Source organism: Talpa occidentalis, unplaced genomic scaffold (assembly GCF_014898055.3).
Source record: "Talpa occidentalis isolate TD23 unplaced genomic scaffold, MPIMG_talOcc4v2.1 talOcc4.17, whole genome shotgun sequence".
Taxonomy (NCBI): Eukaryota; Metazoa; Chordata; class Mammalia; order Eulipotyphla; family Talpidae; genus Talpa; species Talpa occidentalis.
In genome coordinates, this window is record NW_023601754.1 from 10,532,386 (window position 1) to 10,559,345 (window position 26,960).

General features: G+C 36.7%; 1 protein-coding gene and 1 non-coding gene across 3 annotated transcripts in view; both read left to right on the forward strand.

Annotated features, from left to right (window-relative positions):
• The window catches only part of AP1G1 (adaptor related protein complex 1 subunit gamma 1), a 94,154-nt gene that overhangs the window by 54,224 nt on the left and 12,970 nt on the right, over positions 1 to 26,960 (forward strand). For both annotated transcript variants that reach the window (XM_054696973.1, XM_037516072.2), the window contains 15 exons: positions 2,712 to 2,836; positions 5,594 to 5,735; positions 7,716 to 7,812; positions 8,861 to 8,937; positions 12,336 to 12,431; positions 12,871 to 12,951; positions 13,110 to 13,208; positions 13,298 to 13,353; positions 14,916 to 15,029; positions 18,240 to 18,380; positions 19,121 to 19,175; positions 23,501 to 23,623; positions 23,793 to 23,882; positions 24,771 to 24,898; positions 26,030 to 26,134. In XM_054696973.1, coding sequence (XP_054552948.1) covers positions 2,712 to 2,836; positions 5,594 to 5,735; positions 7,716 to 7,812; positions 8,861 to 8,937; positions 12,336 to 12,431; positions 12,871 to 12,951; positions 13,110 to 13,208; positions 13,298 to 13,353; positions 14,916 to 15,029; positions 18,240 to 18,380; positions 19,121 to 19,175; positions 23,501 to 23,623; positions 23,793 to 23,882; positions 24,771 to 24,898; positions 26,030 to 26,134 — 1,529 coding nt within the window. The remainder of the gene's footprint in view (positions 1 to 2,711; positions 2,837 to 5,593; positions 5,736 to 7,715; positions 7,813 to 8,860; positions 8,938 to 12,335; positions 12,432 to 12,870; positions 12,952 to 13,109; positions 13,209 to 13,297; positions 13,354 to 14,915; positions 15,030 to 18,239; positions 18,381 to 19,120; positions 19,176 to 23,500; positions 23,624 to 23,792; positions 23,883 to 24,770; positions 24,899 to 26,029; positions 26,135 to 26,960) is intronic.
• Positions 15,308 to 15,393, forward strand: LOC119250557 (small nucleolar RNA SNORD71). The gene has a single exon (XR_005126305.1). It is a non-coding gene; the product is annotated as a small nucleolar RNA SNORD71 (small nucleolar RNA).

The following is a 26,960-nucleotide window of genomic DNA, read 5'->3' on the forward strand; positions in this document are numbered from 1 at the left end:
CTGCTTAGTTTTTTAGCTAAATTTTAAACAGGTGTCACAAAAAACAAGTTGTATTCACCAGTTACTGATGACCTTTAGTGTGACTATCTTAAAACCTGACCCTAAAAAATACAAAACAATATTAATGTCTAAGAATGTTATTCTCATTAGTTCATTTTCATAAAAATTTTTGAATAATGGGCCTCCCCGGTGGCGCAGCGGTTGAGCGCTGGGTTGCGAAGCTGCCCGCGGCCTCTGCAGCACCAGTTCCATCCCCGGCTGCTCCCCGGCCACTGAAAGAGGGTCCCACATGGCGCGCAGACCTCTCCTGCTGCCTGCTGCTCCCCTCAGCAGTGTACTTCGGTCCTTCTGCCTGCTCTGCTCCCCGCTCTGGCTCTGGTGGATTCTCTCACCCTCCTGCGCTTTTGACTGTACCCAGTGCTTGTATAAATAAATAAATAAATAAATCTTAAAAAAAATTTTTTTTTTAAATAAAAAAAAATTAAAAAAATTTTTTTGAATAATTTCTGTAATGCCAGATGTTTGCCAGAAGCATGACAAATAAGGACAATGAAAGTCAGTGATACTGATTCTTCATTTTCTTTCTTTGCCAAGAATATTTATTTATAAAATTATTAAATGGAAAGATATATAAAACCTCCAGTTTGAAAATAGCTATGATTTTCCTATTAAAATTTTAGCTCCTGGGCCTCCCTGGTGGTGCAAGGGTAGTTAAGCACCGCACTATGAAGCAATAAGCAGCCTCTGCAGCACGAGTTCAATCCCTGGCCAGCCAGGGAGCAACCCACATGGCGCAGCAGACCTCTCCTATCTCGCCCGCTATTCCCCTCAGCAGTGTTTTTCAGTCAGTCTGCCTGTTCTGTTCCCCGCTCTGTTTCTGGTGAATCCTCTCACCCACTGCATCTCTGGCCTGTGCCCCAGCTCTTGTATGCATAAATAAATAAATCTTTAAAAAAATAAAAATAAACCAATTTTAGCTCCCAATTTTCTCATTAACCTTAGCAGTTATTTTTTTGCTGACTTTGTAAAAATGACTTTTCATTATCTATCAGAAATTGTTTTTTAAATTAAATCTAATATTTGGAAGGAAGGGCAGATTTCTTCCATAATGTTTGTCAACCTCACTAGGCATTTCAGCTTTCCTTTTGGATCCTTATTATGATAGTGTGGTCATTTTGCTGTTGCTGCCTGTAGGTGTTCTTAATGCAGGTATACAAGAGAACAATTTTTAAGTTGCTTGATAACAATTTTATTTATAAACTTTTTTATTCTGCTCAATTTCACTTTCGAATATACAAGCCAGTTCATATGGAAAGGAGTCTCATGATCGTAGATCTTGTGTGCACAAATCTGTCTGTGAGCCCCTCTCCTTGGGATGCTGTGATTCTAAATGGGAGTGTAGCAGAAAAGCTCTTCTGAGAGACTCTAATTCACATACACTTGTGGAAAACCACTGCTTTAGAGGGAATAATTGTCCTTTTCCGTGTTAGTTATGATGGAATGATAAAGTATACCCATGATTGTTATGTTTTAAGAATGACTAAGTAGAGAAACTAAATACAAGGCCTTTAAAGCTCTGAGGATTTGCAAAAATTATGGAAAGAAAAAATATAAAACATTTTAGATTATTTCTTTTTTTTTTTTTTTTTTTTTTTTATTTTTTTTTTTTTTTAAATATTAAATTTTATTTTTATATTCCCCCATACAATTGCAAACGCCCCATTCTGACCCCAATCCTTCCCCTCCCGCCCCCCACCCCCCAAAAAGTGTCTCTGGTTCATAGTTTTTTTGTTGATTTTGATTTTCACTTCATTTTAGATTATTTCTACTAGTGAGTGTTCCATTGGCTTTTTTCTCTTCTGTATTTGATTCCTCAATCCTAACCTCTCTTGTGGTAGCATTTGGTTTAATCCCTAAATGCTAAATGTAGCAACTTTACACATTAGGTTAAAGTTAGCTTATTGCCTTGTTCTTCAGTTGTACATTCTTGATGTTTAGGATAGTGTTTGCCACTTTGATCATTTCCAGTTAATTGACTTTTAAAAAAACTTTAAAATTGGAACCAGACCACACATAATATGTGAGTTAGGTACTCAATATAACCGGGAGATTTAATTAAGAATTGGATTTATTTAGATAAATACCAGATGGTGTCACTAATTTGTGGAATATAAAGTTACTAAACTAATAAATAGACTGCTTAAAAACTAATCCTTGATGGCTGACTAGGGAATTGAAACACCAAGGTGAGGACCGGGTAGGGAAGGAGTAAGAACAAAGAGGGAAGAAAGCACAATGGTCTGTGGTGGTGACATATGGGTGAGTTGGTGGTGGGTGTACTATGGTGGTAATACCTGATGGGGGTGTCCCCTTATTACCTCAATTAAAAGAAAAGAATTGGACTTATTAATAGCTTATTATCTTATTTTACTGGTTTGTGTTTGAATGAATCTGTATAACTAAGATAAACGTCAGATTATTTGGATGGCAAATATCATAAGACTGTAAAAAGTTGTTCTACTCTACAACTTGATAATATTATCAAGATACCCAAAGATTTTAAATCTTTGCCTTTTATTGTAGGTATTTTACTGATACAAGTTCAATCTATTTATTTAAGCTATCCATGACTCTGAGTTGAAAACATTGCTTTTCTAGATTATAGTAGCAGTTTCTAAATTTCCTTTTTTTCCCCCATTGTTTATTTGTAGTTGGAGTGCCTCAAGCTTATCGCCTCTCAAAAATTCACAGACAAACGCATTGGCTATTTAGGGGCAATGCTGCTGTTAGATGAAAGACAAGATGTTCATCTTCTCATGACCAACTGTATCAAAAAGTAAGTCTTCCTTTACTCAGAGAGCACCTTTTGCTCTTTAGGTCTTTCTTATGACATCAGGAACTTCTATTTATTGATTTCATACTTTTTCTCCCGAATACTTTTAAATTGCTTTTGTTTCTATAGTTTATATGTGAAGAGGCTAAGCAAAGAAAAGGATTAGCACTTTTGTAGGGAGTAATTTAAGTGAAGGTATTGCTGTGCATCTTAAGGCATAGGAACACAATTTAGTGATAAAAATTTAGACCTTCATAGAATAGAAAAAGCGTTGGTAAAATAAGAACTTTATTATATTTCTAGTACTTGGAATACCACAAATAACCAAGTGTTGTATTTATTAAAGAATTATCAGTGTATATTCTGATATTAAAGAATAACCAGTTTATATTACTATCTAAAAGTAAAAAGAGAGGTCTTGCTTGTCAGCAGTCTGATCTGAGATTCCAATTCATGCAATTATACTTGGTCCTGTGAAATTTTGTGGATGGATCTTTTTTTCTCTAATGGCTGCTTTACTGATGGACTAGCCCAGTCATGTTTGTTTAACTTGCTAACCCACCCTGGAATACATCCTGTATGGAGAAATTAGAGGAGCTCTGCAGAGAATTGAGTTTTTCCTGGCATCCCTTTTATAATAAATTTCTGTTAGAAACTTACAGAAATTTTGATGTCCTTAAATAATTAAAGGTAATTTTCAGTTTGTTTTTGCTTTGTCTGTTAGTTTAATCTTCTTTTCAGATTTCATTTGTAATTATTTGACAGAAAGGGTAGGGGGATATAGGTGATTAAATTTGTAGACATTGAATTCTCTTATATTTTTCTATATTAAATAATGTTCCGCTTTAACATTTCCCAATAGATAATAGAAAATTCCAAAATGATAATTAAGCTTTGGTTGTAAATAAAGAGTGTATCATTTAAATACACTTGATTTTGGGAGAATCTCGTTTTTGGGCCTTGAAATAAATATCACTAATGAAAATACTAAACTATTCAGCAAATATTTATTGTAAACCTGTTGCATGCCAGGGCTTATTGTAAGCTCTGGGAATGGAGAATTTAAAAAATGGATGGAGGACCCTCCCTGGTGGCGCAGGGGGTTAAGTCACAGCACTAGGAAGCAATAGGCAGCCACTGCAGCAGGAGTTCGCTCCTCAGCCAGTCAGGGGACCCACATGGCACAGTGGACCTCTCCTGTCTCACCTGCTGCTCCCTTCAGCAGTGTATTTCAGTAGATCCACCTGTTCTTCACTCTGCCTCTGGTGAGTCCTCTCACTCTCCCATCTTCCCTGTACCTCTGGCCTGTACTCCAGCTCTTGTATGCACAAATAAATAAATCTTTAAAAAAAAATGGATGGAAATCCTTGGTGTCTTGGTGGCTTCATTTTGCATTGTTCAATGTGACTCTTTCATACATTCATTCTGGACAGGCCTCTGAGAGTTTCTTTAATTTTTGTGCTTGCATGCTCTGTTGCCCTTATTACTCAAGCCTTTAATCACATGCTGCTAATTTGGCAGTTCTGCCTCATAGCGAGTTCATACTAGAGAGTTAATGCCAAACTCAAGACTTATTTTTATCAAGTAGCTTGATAAAAAACAGAATAAAAAGGCATATAAGCAAGGAAAAATCTTTGTATTTAATTTTAATGAGACCCAACAAATCTCTGAGTGAATATAGAGGAAAGCTACTTTTTTGCATTCTTGGGAATTGATCTGACACATCAATCTAAAAGTTAAAAGAACTTTGGATCATTCAGTGTTTGTTTTCCCTCTCAAAAACTGGTAGTTAATGGAATTTTATCTGTGGATTTTCTTTCTTTTTTTGCTTTTTGTTTGTATTGAGTTGTAAAAATACTACAGACCCCTTAAACAGGCTTGTGGACATTCTGAGATCTGTGAGTCAGTCTTTGAGAATCATTGGTCTGAAGGATACCATATTGCTCTGAAAGCTGGAAGTAGCATAACTCACATAGTAATTCAGCTTCTGAATTCTGTGAGTTGACTATAATATATGGATGAGCCTACTGGTTTAAACTTTTAAAATTTCAGCTTTTCTGAAGGTATGCTTCCTGGCTCGCTTGGAAGTAGTTTTGGACAGTAGTCAGTGCCTGTTAGAGATAGGATTTTGTCTATCACCAGATAATGGGCCTCACTGTAAATACCTAGCTTAGTTTCTTAAAGTTGATTTGATGAGTATCTATCTTTTATCTTCTTTTGGAAAAATGAAATAGTAAATAATATTTGGTAAGATTAAAGGTTTCATAACGTTTCTATTGTGTTTAAGTCACCTTACTGCTATAGCAGATTATATTTTCTGATTTGTTTTTTAAAAAGGTTTTGATCCGTGGGTATCTCTTTGTTACAGTAGTAGTAATAGTGAAGCATGTTAAAGATCTTTTAAAGATACTTTTTTTGCTTCCTCTTTTTATCATTGACTTTTTGCTTTTAATGGTACTCAATTTTTTTGAAGCCTTTAACATCCAACAGATAGCATGTGGTCTAATTTCTGTTGCTTTGATTATTTGCAAATATTGAATTGTAAGCCTATAGGAGGGACTGTCTGTCAGTCCCTTGGCAATTGTAATAAAGTTGGTGCAAACTTTTTTTTTTTTTTTTGGCAACAAATAATCCTTTTACTTTCCTTATTGGGGAAATTGTGATTTATTCTGAGCTGTCTTGTTATATTGTGAAGCTTCTCCATGGGGTGCACCAGGCAGAGATGTTCATGTCTACCTTCTTCCTTTTTTTCTTGTACAGTGATCTTAATCATAGCACGCAATATGTACAGGGGCTAGCGCTTTGTACCCTCGGTTGCATGGGCTCCTCAGAGATGTGCAGAGATCTCGCAGGAGAGGTAGAGAAACTCCTGAAAACCTCCAACTCTTACTTAAGAAAAAAGGTAACTTTTAATGAAACCAAATGTCTGTGTTTGGATTGGGAAGAATTGATTAGGGAGACTATGTTTATAGCAGCACTGTTTACAATAGCTAAGCTTTGGAAAAACCCAAATGCCCAAAAATAGATGACTGGATCAAGAAGATGTGGTACATATACACCATGGAATATTACTCGGCATTCAAAAAAGATAAACACATGCAATTTGCAGCAACATGGATGGCGCTGGAAGGGATCATGCTCAGCGAAATAAGCCAGAAAGAAAAAGAAAAATACCGGATGGTCTCACTCATAGCAGGAATCTAGAAAACCTAAATAAGGGATCAGGAAAATGAATAACTATAAGAAAGTGAAAATCAAAATCAACAAAAATCTATGAACCGGAGACATTCTATGGGGGGGGCGGGGAGGGGAGGGATTGTGGTCAAAATAAGGGGGTTACAATTATATGGGGAATATAAAAATAAAAAAAATTTATATATAAAAAATTTATATATAAAAAAATTAATTAGGGAGAGATGAGAAGGCGAATTATTCATGTTTATAATTATAATTATTCATGATTATAATTTAATGAATTTTTCTTTGCAGTAAATACATTCTAAGTGATTGTATGTGAATTGTTTATAAATCCAAATCTTAATACTAATTTTGAAGTATTTTTTTAAATGCTAGGTAACTCACCAATTGATAGTGATTGTGAACACATTAATTCCTTCATTGCTCTGTGTTCAAGGAATAAATGAGTTATAACAAAAAAATGTACTGGATATGCTAGATGGCTTACATATTTCCTAAAATGCTGATTCTAAATAGCATTACGGCAGAGTGATAATTAACATGTCTTCATGAATTTGCTTTTGTCGTAATGACTAGTGCCCATATCTTTGTATCTCTGGAAGGGCAGTTCCATTGGGACCTAGATCATTATTGGGGAATGATACAGAACCTTTTGAAATTGGTATGTCTAAATGAAATAATAATGGAGAATGGTGATCTTACTCTCTTATCTGCTTTATTTGTTGATCCAAACATGCTATTATTTTATTGTGTTTGAACCTTAAAGCGTTTGAAAATAAGGGGTATAAAATTTAGATGCCTAAGAAGTGAACACTTAACTATCACCTGCTTGGCATTAACTGTGCTGCTCTGTGATGGTGTAAGACAGAAGTGTTGAAAGGGCCAAAGGTGTTTTACAGATCATACACTGTTAACGATGGCTGCAAAACAAAACCCAGTCTTTCTCTTAAAGAACATATGGGTCTCTCTTGTTCAGAAGATACATTATTTCATTAAATAAAACATTCTGCAGTTAGAACCCCCTCCCTCACTACCACCACATGAAAACACAAAAAGAAACACCGTGATACCTTGCTAGATTCTGAAAATAGTAAATATGGTTACTATTTGTTGGAGGGGATGGGTTGGGTAAACCAAAATCAGTCTTGCATGTTTTTTTTTCCTCCAATGAATAAACTAAGACTGTCTTTTCTTTAGATGACTTTTTTTATGTCAGTAGAGAGTGAATTGGGGAAGGTATACTTACTATTAAGAGTAACAGCATATTTAAAACATCTGCAGAATATCTTTCAACTGCATGGGTGTTCTTGCGGAACCATTTGTTTATCTTATTCAGAGGAACGATTATCACAGACAGAAGTCTTGATCTATTTTTAACTTAACCAAAACCGCACATAGTGTGTTTAACTTGTTAGATAAATTCATTTTACCTGTGGATAGCCTAAAAAGTTTTTGTCCTCTTATATAGCAAATATGAACAAAGGAACCAGTGAGCTAAACATTCTTATTAATGCAGTAGTATAAATTAGAAAGCCCTAACCAGTTAATAAATATTAAGTCTGATATCTAACCTCTTTATTTTTCTAATAGATGACTTAGTTGATAAGGTGGTTTTGTTGTTTTTTGTAGATGGGTTGGCCTGGCTTACTTGAAATAAATCTTTTGTCCTTTTATTTTTTTATAGGCAGCACTATGTGCTGTTCATGTCATCAGGAAGGTTCCTGAACTTATGGAGATGTTTTTACCAGCAACAAAAAATTTATTGAATGAAAAGAACCATGGTAATGTGACTCTGATGAACTTGTGAAGGACTGAGGGAGAAGGGGAATGAGAAAAGGCTTCAGGCAATGTTGACCTGTAGCTCAGTGCAGTGGAATTACTGCCTTTCTGTTGTGCTTAGACTAAATTCCAGGAAGTTCTGATTCATCTAATTGTTCTTCTGCTCTGATACACTGTTTTTATAATTAGAGATTGATTCCTTCATAGTAAATTTAGTTTTCATTGCTGGTCTTCTTTTAATATATTGAAAGTACTATCTTAAGTTACAAATGTTTAGTGTAAGTAAGCCTTGATTTTCATGAGTAAAACTTCCTGATTTCCTGGCTATTTTATATTAGAAGAAAAAGCTATTTCTCTATTGCCTCGTGGTCGGTTTATATGAGATTTATGAAGAGCCTTTTAGGTTACTTGTAACAGGAATTTGTAGTGGGCATTTAGATGTATTTATATAAAGCTTGAGAGAAATTAAATGGGATTGGAGTATTCTGTCCCTCACATGTTTTATTCTTATTTTGAAGCAAGTGAAGCAAGTTCTGAGTAAGGAGAATTTTTGTGTCCTAAATGTTAATAGAAAACGTAGTGAGGTACACTTAATTAACTCAGCTCTGGTATCTAGAAGATTCAAAGTATAATTGTTAGGGGGAAAATGAATGTTTTAGATTTTTGCATCTTGAATTATCTGTTAGAACTTAGCTATTAGATTATTGATTAAGCATGGAGCACATGATACCTGTCTTATATTGACTCTTGAGCGTATCTTTATGGATGGGCTCAGATGGAGAGACACATGAATCGGTTATCATGTTTTAGCAATTATTTTGGTCACATATTTGGTTAAAATATTCTGATTTGAATACTTGACCACTGTTAAATCTGCAGTCATCTATTAAATACCTCCTTTGTATTCACCACAATGCTTAAAGTCTTTGAGAGATTAAAAAGCACTGTAGCTACTATCCCTTTGGAATTGACCTTCAGAAATCAAACCTTGTTCTGTGAAGTTGAATAGTGTAGCTTCATTTTTAAATTTTACATGCTGTTTTCTTTCAGGTGTCCTTCACACATCTGTAGTCCTCCTCACAGAAATGTGTGAGCGAAGTCCAGACATGCTTGCACATTTTAGAAAGGTAGGTGTCATTCTGGATGCCTAAGCTCTTCTTGATTGAAAAATGATTTTCTGAACAGTATTTGATTTTCTCACTTAGGAATTTTCTTTTGAAAGGAAACCATAGAACTGAATAAAGGACTTGAGCAGCCCTGCTGTGTGATAGGGCTGGAAGCCAGATGTAGGCATATGAGAACTGGCAATAGTACAGTATTTTCCCTTTCTTAACAGAGGTCTCTCATTATTGGCACACACACTAATCTCTCATCTACTTTATCTTCTGTTTTCACATTGAAGTCAGGAAATGCAACCTGAGGTCAAATCACAAACAGGAATTGTATGTATGTGTGTTCTTTTTTTAGGCAGGTAATTTTTTTTTTTTTAAGGTATGTACTGAAATTTTTACCTGCCACAGGATCACTGTTCACTCAGGCTGTTGACTTCTGTAATAGGAAGTCTCCATCTTGTTTTAAATCCCATCATTCTCCCTTTTTTATATTTTTAAAATGTGGGAATTTTTGTTCCCTCAACTTATTTTTAGAAGACAATAGTAAGGAGGACTCAGAGGAAGACTGTATTTTTGGGTAGTTGCATCATTTAATTCCTGATCGCTCCATAAATGGGGCTGACTTTGTACCTTTAATATAATGAGGCTATAAAAACAGCTCATTTTGACTTCTTTTCCTCCTAGATGTTCATGTCTTGATTAAATTAATGTAAAATAGTATGAGACCTGTATCTGTCCCTAATGCTTGCTTTGTATGTTTTGTTCCTGTTGTCTGTTTGGAATCCTGCTGTATGTTAGAATGAAAAGGTAAGAATTAACCCTCTTTTAGATGGTGCATGCTGGCATTAGGTCCTTAATAGCTTTTGTGTATCCATCCACAATTGTGGCTTTTAAAAATACACCTATGCTACAGCTGCGCTTAATATTATGAATTATTTGTTCTAGCATTTTTGGCTAACTCCCTAGTCCAGTTTTTGTTGTGTTAATTAAACTTCTGACTCCACATTCAGCCTTGGATTTCAGTTGCAGCCTTTCCTGATTTGTAAATCATTTTCTCTGCCTTTCCTTTATCTTTACTTGAGAAACTTTAAGCAGTTTCCCAGTGGCTTTGGTGATGGCAGTTTGGAACCTTGATGCAAAGCACTGCTCTTTTTTGGAGCAGATATTTCAGAGCCATGTTTGGGTACTCTCATACTGTAAAAAGCTGTGTATGTACTTCTGAGCTTTCAGTTCAGATTTAGCACTTTTATTTCTCCCTTAACAGCAGTTAATCTTGCCTAGAAGTTTTAAGATATTAAAAGGATTTTGAGCTAGAGTGGGTGGGCATCAACTGATTTTCATGGCTGCAGCCTTTCCCTTTGTCACCTTATTTCGTTTGTCTTGTCATCAGTTCTAGTAACGTGCATTTTTGTCTGAAAAATAAAGCTTGAGTTCCAAGAATTTGTATGCTGAACACTTTAGACATTGTGCTTTTGTCCCAGGGCATTTTATGTGGTGGGCTGGTCTTTTGGTGGTTAGTAAAACAGTTTGGAATTTAGTAATCCAAGGCAAAAGGACTTCCCCAAGAAACAAACCAGATTGAAAAAAGTAATAAGGGATATGTGGACTATAAGGAAGTGGGCCATTGGGAAATATACATTGGCGAGATGCTTTTTGGGCAGAGCTTGGTAGCTAGATGATCCTGGTTTTATTACAGCATTTTAAGGCAGTTTATAAAATTATAGTACTGTTGCCTCTAATATAAATTTACACACAATTGACAGATACCATGATTCTGTTTAGAATTCATAGTTCTTCATGGCTTGGATTCTTTTTTAAACCTTGGTGCCATCTAAATTTGATTTTTGTTTAGGTGATTTAATGAATCACTTAATTCTGAAGTGTAATAGTCAAACTTAGTTAAATTCACACAGATTATGTTTTCTATATTTAGAAGTGACCTTAATATTGTGAGTGTTTTGAGGGTATTGTCTGGTGTAGCTTGACATTTGTTTTAACCTTGGTTCCCTTTTAAAAGTATTGGGGAGTAGGGAGGGACAAAGTCCAAATTCAATGAGGAAAAAATTAATTAAGCAACAGCAGAGTTGAGGCTGTTAAGATTGCCTCCAAAAGCAATGCAGTTCAGTTTACTTTGGGTGTTTCTTAACTTTAGCTGATTAGGGTTGTTTATATAGATAAATTGAGTTTTAATTTGAGACTGGAAAAGTTTTTGTGGGTAACATTTTAGAGTAGGATTTTACCAGTAAGTGGTTGATCAACAGAATGAAATGAATAATATTTAAAGCATATTTAAGTTCAGATTGGCAATAAAATTGCCTCTTCTGTGTGTTCTTACTAATGGACAGAGTAGGGAGTTCCTGACCATAAGTAATAGTTTCGTCAGTAAGGTGAAACAGGACAACAGACAAGAAATCAGTGTGTATAATTAAATGCTGAAATTAAATTTTACCAAAAGTTGTATCATACTGAGTTAAGAATAAGGAAAGAAATTGTTCATGGCCTGTATATGTTCTTAAGAAAAAAGAACTTTTTCATGTGTCTTTTCTACTTGGTCAGTGTTTTACAGACTTTCATATTCCTTGTTGTCAGAAAGGACATAGCCCTTTTGTAAGAGGAGAGGATTTCCCTTCCCTTATTTGAGGTGGTATAGGTTTTTGTTTGTTTATTTGTTTTGTTTTTAAAAATTTATTTTATTTATTTATGCCTATAAGAGCTGGGGTGTAGGCCACAGGTGTGGGAGTTGAGAGGTTTCACCAGAGACAAAGTGGGGAGCAGAACGGGTGAATCCTCTGAAATACATTGCTGAGGGGAGCTGCCCCATGTAGGGGAGAGGTCTGCTGCCCCATGTGGGTTAGCTAACTGGCTGGCTGGGGATTGAACTCGTGCTGCAGTGGCTGCTGATAGCTTGATAGTGGTGACTTAACCCGTTACGCCTCCAGGGAGGCCTGGAGGTAGTATAGTTTTAAACAAATTTTAATGGTATTCCTAGCAGTATTTTGGATGTAATAAAATTTTATATCCAAATGTTTGAATGGATAAAAACTGAACATGTCCTTGCCATCTAGGTATGTCAAGCTCTGTTAAAGCAGAAAAGCACTACGCTCCATGGGCATCTCTTTTACGATGATTCTGGGCTTTCTGCTCTGCTATTATTTGTGATATCTTTGCAGACACGAGTGGAGTAAAAAAGTCTGATTTGTTTTATTCAGATAAAACACATATTCCTTCTTGAGTTCTTGGCCTAAGTAATCCTAAGGAATACTTATTAAGCATCAGTACTGTACTAGTATGTGATATCAGTAGAATTTGCTTGGACTCACACCCCTGCATCCTTTTTCTAAGCCAAATCACCTGCTTACTTATGATAAATTCTTTGATGTTCACTGTTTTTTGATGCCCTTTCTTTCCTGCAGCTTGTTCCCCAATTAGTTCGTATTTTAAAGAACCTCATCATGTCCGGATATTCACCAGAACATGATGTTTCTGGTATCAGTGATCCCTTTTTGCAGGTGAGGTTGAAAGAAAGTTTTGTGTAAATGTTTGGAATAGATTGTTTCCTTCCTCTTAAGTTTGTGTTATGCAGAAATTGATTAAAATAATTGTATTAATAAATGAATAGTGACCCAACTCTGTATTTTATTAGATTAATAGACTTAAATTTTAGGTGCAGTAGTCAAAATTATGTGTATTACAATAAAGACTTAACTTACCAGTAAACTTGATAACTCTGCAGGTGATAGTATCCTTTAGCCATGAATTGGTAAATGATGGGTTGTCTAATCATTTTATCAAGATACAAAAAAGATAATACTTAACATTCTTCGCTTAGATTTTTGACCATTATTAATGTGATCTAAGACTTCGTTTAAGTTGTTTGAATGTCACATGAAGTGATGTTTCTTTTGTGCAGACATAATTTATTGACACTTCTCGTATTTTGTACATTAGGTACGAATTTTGCGGTTATTAAGAATTTTAGGACGAAATGATGATGACTCAAGTGAAGCTATGAATGATATATTAGCACAGGTAAGCAGGCCAAGGTTGTATTATATTAAATGTTTTTTTTTAATATAGCAGGGAGTAGACTGATAGTGATTATATGAAATAGTTTTGTGTTTCCTTGTTGGTATAATCAATTATAAAATGTCTCTTGTTACTTCTGGATGTTTTCTGTGTCTTTGCAGGTTGCCACTAATACAGAGACTAGTAAAAATGTAGGAAACGCTATTCTTTATGAAACGGTTTTGACTATTATGGATATTAAGTCAGAGAGTGGACTGCGAGTAAGTCTTTCTAAATCTTTTCTTACCCCTAGTATTTCATTTTAAAATATTGGCTTGGAATTTTTAACTTAATGATTTTTTTTTTTAAGGTCCTAGCCATAAATATCCTGGGTCGCTTCTTACTTAACAACGACAAGAATATTAGGTATGTTAACTGAAAAACTGTTATGTATTTTGGTATTAATAAACTGACTTTTGCAAGAGTGACTTTGGTGCAGATTACCCGTATATTGAGAAATAACATATATAAGTGGATTTTTATATTTAGTAGGGTCGTAAAGCTACCTTTTTGTAAAGGATTTGAAAAAGTTGCCTTGTGACTCAAATTTTATACTCACACTATAAATCAGGAACCAGCTAACATTTTCTGTGTAGGTGATAGTTTTAGGTGATTGTTTTAGGCTGAAGGGGCTTCTTGGCATGAAAGTCAAACTGTGTAAATGGCGAGTATGACTGTGTTCTGATAAAAACTGATTCACAGAACTAGATAGTAGAAGCCCGAATTTTTGTAGGTAGGCTATAGCTTGCTGACCCCTGTCTAAATGAGTAAGAAAAACACAACATTAAAAAAAAATACAATATTTCATGTTGCAAATCTGCAATGTCTTTGTAAATTCCAGTTAGTAGAATTATAAATAGATGAATTTATTGGTGTTATCTTTTATTATTTTTCTATATGGTAGTATACCCTGCTTGTCTTTGTTTCTCTTTTAATCAGAGTAATTTTTCTTCCTTAACATGTTAAGAAAGATGCGCGGGAGGGTGAGAGGATTCATCAGAGACAGAGCGGGTAACAGAACAGGCAGACTGACGAAATACATTGCTGAGGGGAGCAGCAGGTGAGACAGGAGAGGTCTGCTTCACCATGTGGGATTCTTGCCCGCCAGCCGGGATCGAATCCGCGCTGCAGATGCTGCGGACAGCCTCACAGTGTGGCGCTCAACTGCCTGCGCCACCAGGGTGGCCCCAAAAGAATTTTTAAATATTTGAATCTTAAATTCAAATGTATGTAGAGACCATTTTAGCATTAGCATCACATGAAGCAGAGAGACTAAAAATGGCAAAATTGAAATAATTTCCTTTTGCATTTTGGGATGAAGGCTTGACAAGGCATATCATACGCTTATTTTGTTGTACTATTTGGAAGGGTTTGAGAAAATTGAGTCAATCACTTTCTGAAGCTTAAATGGACTTGGCTATGAGTGCCAATCCAAGGTTTCTGCTGGTTGTCCTACTTTAGGTAATAGTGTCTCTTTTACATTTAAAATATTACCATTACCAGTGGTCTCCCTGGTGGTGCAAGGGGTTAAGCACTGTACTATGAAGCAATCCCAGCCTCTGCAGCATGAGTGCCAGGGAACAACCTACATGGTGCAGCAGACCTCTCCTGACTCACCTGCTGTTCCCCTCAGTGTATTTCAGTCAGTCTGCCTGTTCTGTTCCCCACTCTGTCCCTGGTGAATCCTCTCACCCCCGCATCTCTGGCCTGTACCCCAGCTCTTGTATGCATAAATAAATAAAATCTTTTTAAAAAAATTTAGTAATACCCTTATATGTGTATCTGTCTTTAAATTTAAATTTCTTAAAATATTTAAAAATATATGCTTTCCCTTTGTCCTTACACATTTTTTGTCATTATTTTGGCAGAGGAGAACCATCCTGAATTTTACATTTTAATTCTGTTCTTCTGCAATTTTGTTCATCCAGATACGTAGCTCTGACATCTTTGTTGAAGACGGTGCAGACAGATCATAATGCAGTGCAAAGGCACAGAAGCACAATTGTGGACTGTCTGAAAGATTTGGATGTCTCAATAAAACGGTAAGAGGTTTTTGATTTCTCTCACTCTCTCCTCCCCCCAATAATGTTGTAATAGATTTGAGAGTGAGAATATTCACATTTATATATTCAGGTACTGTTTTTACAGATGAACTCTGTAGAGTAAATCCTTTTCTGGGGAAGAATTAGCAGTTAGAAGTTGAGGTCAATTAAGGAAGCCAATAAGAAATACTTAAGTACACAGCAAAGTTGTGCACTTTGATAATTAAATGAGATACAGATAACTGGGTAAAAGTTTACTTGCCAGAAGTACTGTGTTTTGTGTGCTGGAGGATGAAAATAAGGAGTGATCCATCGGCTAAGTGTGTTATCACAATGCTGAAACTCAAATTGCTGACAGCACACACTTTCTCACAGTACTCATGCCCCATAGTAGTAGAAGTTGTTGTTGTTGTTGTTTTTAAGAACAGTGCATCTAGGGATAACTGGTAGGCAGCAGATAGCACTTTTAGAAGGCATGTGTTATTTACCTTGATGGAGTAATTACCAGTTCTTGTAGAAAAACTGTAGATGATTGTAAAACCTAACTGTAGTAGGCCTCAATAAAGTTTTGGTTATATGTTCAAATTCAGAGCAAATTAGATTGAAAATGATCTCTGAGGTCCTCCTCTCTGTGCCTTCCACTGATCTGACTTTCCTACTTGCCTTATTGTTTGCTTTTGTGTTTGTATGAGTCTTTGGAGAATAGTTTTCACTTAATAACCCCAAGAATAACTGTTGCTTCTGGCTCTCTAATGTAACTGCTGAATTTATTCAGAAACAAGTTAGAAGTTTATTTAATGAAAGTTGATTTTTTTGGAGTCAAGAATATAAACCGTGATATCCATTTCTGCTTTGCTTATCCATATGCATAAAACTACATTTACAAAAGTACTAATGTCTGTAGAAGACCTGCACATGGATGTTTATAGCAGCTTTATTTCATACTTGCCAAAACTCAGAAGTAGGTGAATGGATAAATAAATGTTGGTATAGCCAAAGTGTTTGGAGCTATAAAAAATAAATGAGCTATCAAGCCATGAAAAGTCATGGAAGAAGCTTAAATACAAATTACTAAGTGTAGGAAGCCAGTCTGAAAAGGCTACATTTTGCATGATCCTAACTATGACATTCTGGAAAATACAAAACTGTGAAAATGGTTAAAAAAAAAAAAAAAAAAAGTCTCAAGGAGATAAAAAAGAGGAAAGGATAGGCAGAGCACAGTATTTTTAGGGCAGTGACACTACTGTGTATAATATTGTTGAAGGTGGAGAGATGACATTATACGTTTGTCCAGACTTACATAATATACAACACTGAGAGTGACCCTAATGCCACCATGGAATTTGAATAACCGTGTTGTGTCATTATAGGTTCTTCAGTTGTAACAAGTGTACCATTGTGGTGGAGGATGTTGATAGAGAGATGGGGGGATGACACTGTACTTTGTGGCAATCTCTACTTTCTGCTTAATTTTGCTGTGAAAATGAAACTGTTCTAAAAAACTAAAGTGTTAAAAAATAAAAAAAAAAAAGAAAAAGTCTGAAACTGTTGACTTAACATTTATTGATAATTGAGTTCTTTTTATTTGCAGAGAACAGGTACTAAGTGCTGGGGCAATCTAAAGATAAGACCTCAATACCATTTATATAGAGGTTGGCAAAGGATTTATAAGCACCTTATCAGTTGGTTCTCAGAGCAAGCCAGTGAGAGAGACTAGGCAGTTATGTCCATCCCCATACCCCAGTTCTTGTATGCATAAATAAATAAAATCTTTAAAAATAAATTACCAATACCATTATGTGCATATCTGTCTTTGAATTTAAATTTCTGAACGTATTTGAAAATACGTGCTTTCCCTTTGTCCTTAGACATTTTTTTGTCATTATTTTGGCAGAGGAGAACTGTCCTGAATTTTACATTTTAATTCTGTTCTTCTGCAATTTTGTTCATCCAGATACGTAGCTCTGACATCTTTGTTGAAGATGGTGCAGACAGATCATAATGCAGTGCAGAGGCAGTGTTCTTTAAATAAAGAGCCCTTTATTTAAATAATTAAAATATAATCCCAGGCGAGGCAGACCTCTCCTGTCTCGCTCACTGCTCCCCTCAGCAGTATGTTTTGGTCCGTCTGCCTATTCTGTTTCCCACTCTTTCTGGTGGATCCTCTCACCCCCCGCATCTCTGGTCTGTACCCCAGCTCTTGTATGCATAAATAAATCTTTAAAAAAAATAATAAAATAAAATATAATCCCAGAGGAATCAAATGGCTTGCTCTAAACCTTACTCCTTGTACTGGACATACCTAGAAATAGAAATCAGGCCTTCTCATTTCTGTTGTAAGGCCTGTTCATAACTGGACTTAACATTTCAAAGTAAAACCGGTGTCTCTTTGTCTGACTGTATAACAAACAGAGCTCAAATTCTGGAGCCAGCATGCCACATATCTAATCCTGGTTCTGTTCTTAATAGATTGGATCTCGTTACTTAGCTTTTTTAGTGCCTCAGTTATCCTGTATAAAACAGTTGAGGGGCTTCCTTGGTGACTCAAGGGGTTAAGTCTCAGCTTTGTGAAGCTGTTGGCAGCCACTGCAGCACAAGTCTTCTGTCTGGAAATTTACACCCTTTGACAACATCTCCACTTTTCCTCTCAGGCCCTGCTGACCACACTGTGTTTTTTTGCATTCGGCTTTTTTAGATTCCACACATAAGTAATACCATACAGTATTTGTATTTCTCTGTCTTATTTCACTTAGCATAATTCCCTCAAGGTTTGTTTTATTCTAATTTCTGTATGCCCTTTGGTGTAAACTATGTTATTTTATCTTTGGCCAGAGTGGATATAATCAAAGGAGAGTATGGTGACTTTTACATATTTAAGGACTAAAGCAGAGAGATATTAATCATTGGGTAATAATTTTATTGCCTTTCTTTTTTGAGTCTTTCCAGTATTCTAAATTTCAACTTCATGGAGTATTAAACCCAAACTATATATTTGGTCATTAGTAGTGTGTTTCCTAGGGCTTTTGAAGATTTGTTTTGAATGCAGATTCAAAATATCAAAACTGACTTTGATATCTTTGATTATCTCACATGCAAGGGTTAGAATCACATGAATGTGAGTGAACAGTAACATATGTGCTAGTGTTGGTGCTCAGACATACCTGGTCATTGTTTCATAACTGTCTTTTTTTATTTCCCCCATCCTGCAAGGCGTGCAATGGAATTGAGTTTTGCCCTAGTAAATGGGAATAACATCCGAGGCATGATGAAAGAATTACTTTATTTTCTGGATTCTTGTGAGCCAGAATTTAAAGCAGATTGTGCATCTGGAATCTTTCTTGCTGCAGAAAAGTAAGACCTAATTTTTACCTTTGTTGGTAAAAGATGCTTGCAACTTTTGAAAGCATCTTTAGAACATGGGGAAATGTTGGAAACATGTTTAAAACATATGTAACCCATATTTCAAGCTCCTGACTAGAAATTAATTTTGAGGATATTCTAGCAGGAGTCCGGCATTTAAGTATACTAAGATCCCCCCACCCCAGCAAAAACAAATTCCTACTTTTATAAAATCCCTTATATCTGTTTTTTAACCTCTCATTTATGGTGCTCTTTAAATGATGAGAATAGGGAATTTATAGCATCTGCATTGTGATTTTATGTATAACCTTCAGGAAGAAGTATCTCAAAATGTGGTGGTGGTGTTATTGCTCCTATTTCTACTATGAATTAAGGAAATATGTTCCTGTTCCTTGAGTGTCTTGAGTCAGGGGACAGTCTCTTTTCTTCTTTCTTCCCTATCTTCTTTTTTTCCCCTGACTTTGTGAATTGTTTTCTGAGAAAATGGAGAGGGTTCCATTTCTTAGCTCAGCAACTCCTATTGGTGTGTTATGTGAACATTGATGTTTTACTATGTACCATTTCATCACCCTTTGAGATGGGGATATTTATTAGATTTGAAGGTGGAATGTACCCACATGTAATTACTTAACCTGTGAAGTTAACATGACTATATGTAGGAATTTTGAATGTCAGTGATCACAGTCTAGTTTACAGGTTGCAATTTTTTACTTGGTGCCTTTTTTTCTCAGGTATGCACCCTCTAAACGGTGGCATATCGACACAATTATGCGTGTTCTGACAACGGTAAGTAGCTTCTGTGGGTCAACATAGACAAGTGCTGAGTATGCTGATTAATAGGCAAAGCCCTTCTTACCATGAGGCTTATATTCCAGTGGGGAGATAGGAGAGTCACAGGGGAATTGTGCTGTACTTCAGGCAGGGGAAATGCTATGATGAGTACTAAAGTAGCATGAGGGACTATAATGATGACAGGAGAGGAAGGGATTTGGGGCAGTGGGCCAAGTATTTTAGGTAGAGTAGTCAGGGCCTGTTATTCAGAAGAGGTAACATTTGAATGAGGAGCCTTATAAATATTTGGGGGACGAATAAACTAATCAGAGGGAAAAGCAAATGCTGCACAATCCTTAGATAGCAACAAGCTTAGCCTCCTTGGAGACAAGAATGTAGAGGGAAAGTGACAGAAAATGGTAGGATTAATGCAGGAACTAGGTTTTATGTGATTTCACTGGAGATTGGATTTATTCTGAGTGTAATGGGAAGCCATTGGAGAAATTTTATTTTATTTTAAAGATTTACTTATTTATTTATACAAGAATCGGGATACAGGTCAGATGCGCAGGAGGGTGAGAGGATTCACCAGAGATAGAACAGGGAACAGAACAGGCAGACTGACGAAATACACTGCAGAAGGGAGTAGCGGGCGTGACAGGAGAGGTCTGCTGCACCATGTGGGACCCTCACCGGCCGGCTGGGATCAAACCAGCGCTGCAGAGGCTGTGGACAGCTTCACAGTGCAGCGCTCAACCACCTGCACCACCAGGGGAGGCCCATTGGAGAATTTTGAATGACTAAATATATTCTGGATTTAAAATAATAGTTTTATAAGGTAGTTTTTTTATGTCCTTTTTCCAGAATTTGGACACTTGTCTATCATTTAGTTAAAGGACAAGGATTACAGATTTTAGAGTAAAAATAAAAGTGTGGTGGTATATAAAGAAGACTTAACTATGTCTGATTTTGTGACCAGAAGTAAATGCCATAAAGGAAAACATTCACAGATTTTTTTTTCAAGATTTATTTATTTATGCATACAAGAAGTGGGGTACAGGCCAGAGGTAGGCCGGGGGAGGGGGTGGGTTGAGAGGATTCACCAGAGACAGAGTGGGGAACATAACAGGCAGATCGATGGAAATCCACTCCTGAGGGGAGCAGTGGGTGAGTCAGGAGAGGTCTTCTGCGCCATGTGGGTAGCTCCCTGGCAGGGCATCAAACTCATGCTGCAGTGGCTGCAGATAGCTTCATAGGTTGCATCTTAACCCCTTGCAACCCATCTTAACCCCAGGGAGGCCCAACATTCACAAATTTGACCACATTAAAATTGAACGTTTTTGCAGAAAAAAGAAAAAATTCTCCAAAGTTAAAAGACAACTGGGGTGAAACATTGTAACATGTGCCAGGGTAAAATGTTTTAAATCTATAAATAACTTACAGTTAATAGGAAACATTAAGCACTCTAATGGAAATAATTGACATTTGAACAACTAAATCCCAAGCGGAGAGAGAAATGACTAGTTAACTGAAAAATTACCCTTACTAGTAAAGTAGCAGTAAGCAAAATAAAAGTGAAGTGTCATTTTTCACTTATACTTTTTAATTTAATTCCTAGTGTTAGTCAGAAAATAGAGAAACAGGGCCTCCCTGGTGGCACAGCGAGTTGAGCGCAGCACTGTGAAGCTGTCCGCAGCCTCTGCAGTGCGGGTTCTGTCCCCGGCTGGCCAGGGGGCTACCCACATGGCGCGGCAGTCCTCTCCTGTCTCACCCGCTGCTCCCCTCAGCAGTGTTTTCAGTCCATCTGCCTGTTCTGCTCCCCACTCTGTTTCTGGTGAATCATCTTACCTTCCCATGCCTCTGGCCGGTACCCTAGCTCTTGTATAAATAAATAAAATCTTTAAAAAAGAAAGAAAGAAACTAGAGAAACAGGGTTTCCCTGGTGGCACAGGGGTTAGAGTCTCAGCATTATCAAGTTATCGCCAGCCACTGCAGCATGAGTTTAATCCCTGACAAGGGAGCTAATCCACATGGCGCAGCAGACCTCTCCTGTCTTGCCTGCTGCTCCCCTCAGCAGTGTATTTCAGTTGATCTGCCTGTTATGCTCCCGCTCTGTCTCTGGTGAATCCTCTTACCTCCCCACACCTCTGGCCTACACCCAGTTCTTGTATGTATACATACATAAGAATAAATATATTTTTTTAATTTATTTATTTATACAAGCATTGGGTACAGTCAGAAGCGCGGGAGGGTGAGAGAATTCACCAGAGTCAGAGCGGGTTGCAGAGCAGGCAGAAGGACCAAAGTACACTGCTGAGGGGAGCAGCGGGCGGCAGGAGAGGTCTACGCCCCATGTGGGACCCTCCTCCGGTGGCCGGGGAGCAGCCGTGGATCGAACCAGCACTGCAGAGGCTTTGGGCAGCTTTGCAACCCAGCGCTCAACTGCTGTGCCACCAGGGAGGCCCAAGAATAAATCTTAAAAAAAATAAACAGGCAGCATTCTCCACTTCGTGTGGGTATGAAATAGTGCCATCTGTCCAGAGTACAGTATGTAGCAGAAGACTTTGTTGATATCTTTTAATTCAATTCAAGTTTTAGAACATTTTCTTAGAGAAAAAATAAAAGAACAAGTGTACAAAAATGTATATAGAAAGATGTATTTACAAAGTATCCTGATCTTGATAGGGGAAAACTGAAAACAACTAGAAGTTTCCAAATGAACATGGGTTAAGTAAATTATGAAACATCTGTAGGAGGGAATGATGCCATTAAAATGTTTATGTAGTTTGTTGCTATGGAATTCTGTTCATGATGTACTTTCCTAGTTTATGTAGAATGAATTAATTTTGTACAGGTTAAAAGTTAATACTTGTCTTTAATGGGAAAATTTTATTCCAACGGAAGATGAATAAAAAGACATTTTCTTAGATTTTTCTAAGACTTAAAAGAAAGGCAAAATAGAACTCCCAAAGCACAATGTTCATCAAAATGCCAGTTTTTTCAAAATGCTTTCTTTTTATTTTTCCAATTGACTAGATTCTCTCATTATGATCATGATTTCTTTTTCAGTCTGCTAGATTATATTGATTTGTGAATGTTGAGTCAACTTTCTATACCTGGGATAAATCCCACATGGTTGTGGTGTAGAATTCCTTTAATACTTTTTTTTTTTAAAGTTTTCTGTTATGGTTTAGAACGTGGTCTGTCTAGGTGACTGTTACATGTGAACTTCAGAAAAATGTATATCCTGCTGTTTTTGGATGATGTAATCTATGTGTCAGGTCATACTGAAGTTTTCTCTCTCTCTCTCTTTTTTTTTTATTTTGATACTTTCTCCCATTAGGGAAGAATATAACACCACAAATTTACCCTTTTTTTTTTTTTTTAGCTCCTCATCTTTCCTTTTTTGACCAGAATTCCCCCTCTGTCTTTGTTTCTCTTAACAGGAGAGGTGTTCCTAGCCACCTAGGATTTTTTCTTTTTCATTTTCCTTTCCAGTGTATCCATGCTTTAGCTCTGGTGTCAGTCTGGTAAATCAGATCCACTCTCTGTCTAGTAGAAGGAGATTGACCAGGTGGGCTGAGATTAGGCACAGGTTCCACTCTTTTTATGGCTTATGCAGTCTGCTTATAATACTCTTAAGTCCAAGATGTAGTTTCCTCGGCGGTTTAATAGCTTTTCTTTTGTTCCATAGTTGCAAATAGTATCTCAGATTCCACAAGTGAAGAGGACATTAGAGAGACCAAGTTAAAAAAAGAAAGTGGATAATTAAATACAAAATATTGCCCATTCCTGAGACTAATGATTGGTTCTGTAATAGTTATAAACTGTTTTTTTAAAAGACAGTGTGATGATTTAGACAAACTCAGGTTTTTCAAAAGTTACCATTTCTTGCTTATTAAAATATTTTTAAACTCTTAATATACACTCACTCTCCTTTCTATCCCTTGGAGAATGGTACGATAGCCCATAGGATTTGAACTCCAATATTTGTGAAATTGTGGGAAGAGAGAGGTGTTTTTAACTAGTTCCCAGTGAATGTACTTCTTACACTTTTGAAAGTTTAGTCTGTTTCACATAAAAAAAGGTATTCTTTGAAATGTAAACCTTTATATTTTCGTTTACTTTGGACAGAGAAGATTTTGTTTTATGTAAAATTTTACAATATTCATTTATCTAAGTACGATTTTGAAGTTTGAACTGGTTATCACCCTGAGAATTGGAAGGAACGTTGTCTTTGAGGGTGTTTTGTGGCAGTATCCTTTTAACAACAGCCATAGATAATATTTGTTACCATTACTGTTTGTTTTTAGGGGGTAACTGTCTGCATTTCCTTTTAGGCAGGAAGCTATGTTCGTGATGATGCAGTTCCCAACTTGATCCAGTTAATAACCAATAGTGTGGAGATGCATGCCTACACTGTCCAGCGCTTGTACAAAGCAATTCTTGGTGATTATTCTCAAGTAAGTAATTCATTTGTCTTTTACTTTAGGGAGAAAATAACCCTTTATTTTGTGTGTGTGTGTGTTCGTATAACTAACACTCTAGCTATGCCTGTTTTGACCTTCATGGTCAGATGAACGGTGATTTGCATTACTTTTTTTTGACTGTGCATGGTGCCTTTTTTGACAGCAACCTTTGGTACAAGTAGCTGCATGGTGTATTGGTGAATATGGAGATCTTCTCGTGTCTGGCCAATGTGAAGAGGAGGAGCCAATTCAGGTACACCTTGTGGCTCATTGTTAAGTGGGGGAGCTAGTGTTTTGGGTTATAAGATGATAACATTTAATGAAGAGGTGATGCTGCTTCTTTTGAAATCCTTTTAAAGAATTAGCACCAGAATTATATTGGGAAACATACCCATTTTTGAGACGAAACTTATTGGGTGGTCATTTTAGACCCCCTTAGGACCTACTTCCCACTCCATCTGACTGAATTATTGTGTGTGTGTGCGTGCGCTTGCTTGCTTGTGAGATAATTCTCTTATCTTGCTAATAAACAAGAAGAAATGAGGTTTATTTACATTTGTTCATTAAAGAATGGGCTTTAGCAGAAATGGGTAGTTTTTCTTTTCTTCTTCTCCTGCTTCATAAAGCTACAGCATGCCTTCAGTCCTTTCGGATTTTTCTCTTTAATTTAATTTTTTTTAAAGATTTATTTATTTATGCATACAAGAACTGGGGTACAGGCCAGAGGTGCAGGGGATTGAGAGGATTCACCAGAGACAGACTGGGGAACAGAACAAGCAGACTGACTGAAATATACTGCTGAGGAGCGCAGCGGTTGAGACAGGAGAGTTCTACTGCGCCATGTGGGTAGCTCCCTGGCCGGCCGTGGATCGAACTCATGCTACAGAGGCTTCGGATAGCTTCATAGTGCTGTGCTTAACCCCTTGCACCACCAGGGAGGCCCCTTTCTCTCTTTTTTTAACCTCCTTTGTACCTATTTCTGAATGATGGAGCAGCGTGGGCAGTTACTTTGACAAAGCATAGATCATGTTAGAAGCTTTGGTAGTGATGGTACTGTTGTTTTTCTGTGGCATCCTGTGACTTGATAGCAGATTTAGATACTTGGTAAATTCATTGTACCTTGTCTTTACTTTCTTCCCAGGTAACAGAAGATGAAGTGTTGGATATTTTAGAAAGTGTTCTAATCTCTAATATGTCTACTTCTGTGACTCGAGGTTATGCCCTCACTGCCATTATGAAGCTTTCTACTCGATTCACCTGTACTGTAAAGTGAGTATGGCAAAAGTAGGGTGAAAGGGTTATTTTGTAATTTTAATATGGAAAATTTCAAGTAGAGCAAAAGTAGAAAGAATAATAAAATTAATTGCACATATCTATTATTCCACATCATAAGTTTGTGGTTAATCCTTATTTATACTTTGCTCTTTCTCACCCCATCATTGATTATTTTGAAGGTAAAAAATTATGTTTTTAAAATCAGACTTCTAATTTCTTTTTTAAAGTAGAGAAGTTACTTTACCATGTAAAGATTCTGGTGTTAAAATATTTTGAGATGTCTTAATAGGAAGAAAATCATGAGGGTTAGTTGTTTAAGTATTCAAATTCTGTTCTTTGCTATTTTGAATAAAGTCAGTTCTTGGATCAACTTCCCAGCAAATTAGTTTTCTTAGGCTTTCTGCTTTGCTTCTTAACACAAGGCCTATGAAAAATATTTTTGGTTCACTCTTCAAATTGTGAGCTAGAATTTGTTGAGACAAGTCTGGTATTATGACCCTTTTGTTGATAGAGCTTATTTTAAGTTATCAAAGAAGAGAATGAAGTTTCTTTTGTAGTAAATTGATAACTGGTACTAACAAACTTTATTATATGGAATATTTAAGAGACAACAATCACATCAAAGTTAGAATAAGTATAATGGTGAATGGTTGGTGTCGAGGTACATGTTGGATGAATAAAGATGAAAGAAACGCATTTTATTTATTTTTTACTTTTTATTTTTTAAAAGATTTATTTTTGCATACAAGAACTGGGGTACAGGCCAGAGGTACAGGAGGTGAGAGGACTATCCAGAGACAGAGTGGGGAACAGAACAGGCAGTTTGACTGAAATACACTGCTGAGGGAAGCAGCAGGCAAGACAGGAGAGGTCTGCTGCACCGTGTGGGTAGCTCCCTGACCTGGGATCGAACTCATGTTGCAGAGGCTGCAGCTAGCTTCATAGTGCTGCAACTTAACCCTTGTGCCCCCAGGGAGGCCCAAAAGTGTTTTATTTTTGAAAAATTAAGAAAGGATATGAATTTTAAATTTTTAACCAGAAAGCTCTGGTTGAAACATTATTTTCTCTGCTTATTTATGAATTTTCTTTTGGGTATCTGAACTCATTTATCATTTTATTCCAAAGCCGAATTAAGAAAGTGGTTTCCATCTATGGAAGCAGCATTGACGTGGAGCTCCAGCAGAGGGCAGTAGAATATAATGCACTTTTTAAGAAATATGACCATATGAGGTAAGTGAGAGAAGTGAAGGTATGCATGTGCCTTTTAGCATCCCTAGCAAATTGTCATGATAATCCATAAAGGATACTTACCCCCTGTGCTTTATTAACTGACTTCACAACTCAATTTAGTTCTGATTGCTTGGCTATTTCTGTTTTGTCCTTCTACCTAGCTGATGATGAAATAAGTTAACTGTATTTTTCCCCTTCTCTCCCTTTGTTTTGGAAATTTTGCTTCATTTTCCATTTTTTTTGGCTACTCAGCAGGAATTGTAGTTTTTTAAGAGAATCTAATTCAAATACCATTCCTATTAACATTTTGGTGTATGTCACTTGCCCCCTTCTATTGTGTAGCATCTCCTTGATTGGAGACTAAAACCTACTAATTTATTTATTTATTTTTTAAAAGATTTATTTATTTATACATACAAGAGCTGGGGTACAGGCCAGAGATGCGTGGGGTGGGGGGTGAGAGGATTCACCAGAAACAGAGTGGGGATCAGAACAGGCAGATTGACCGAAGTACACTGCTGAGGGGAGCAGCAGGAAAGACAGGATTGGTCTGCTGCTCCATGTGAGTTGCTCCCTGTCCCTGTCTGGCCAGGGATCGAACTCGTGCTGCAGAGGCTACGGATTGCTTCATTGCTTCACCGCATTCGGTACTTAACGTCTTGAGCCACCAGTGAGGCCCAACCTACTAATTTATTTTTCTGATACTCTAATCACTGAGAAATCTCAGTCTCTCAGGATTTAGGTTGACAGTTTTGTCCATTCAAGGTTTCTTGCTTGTCCTTAATCCAAATGGAAATTTAGGTCAGGTATTCTTGTAATCTGCCTT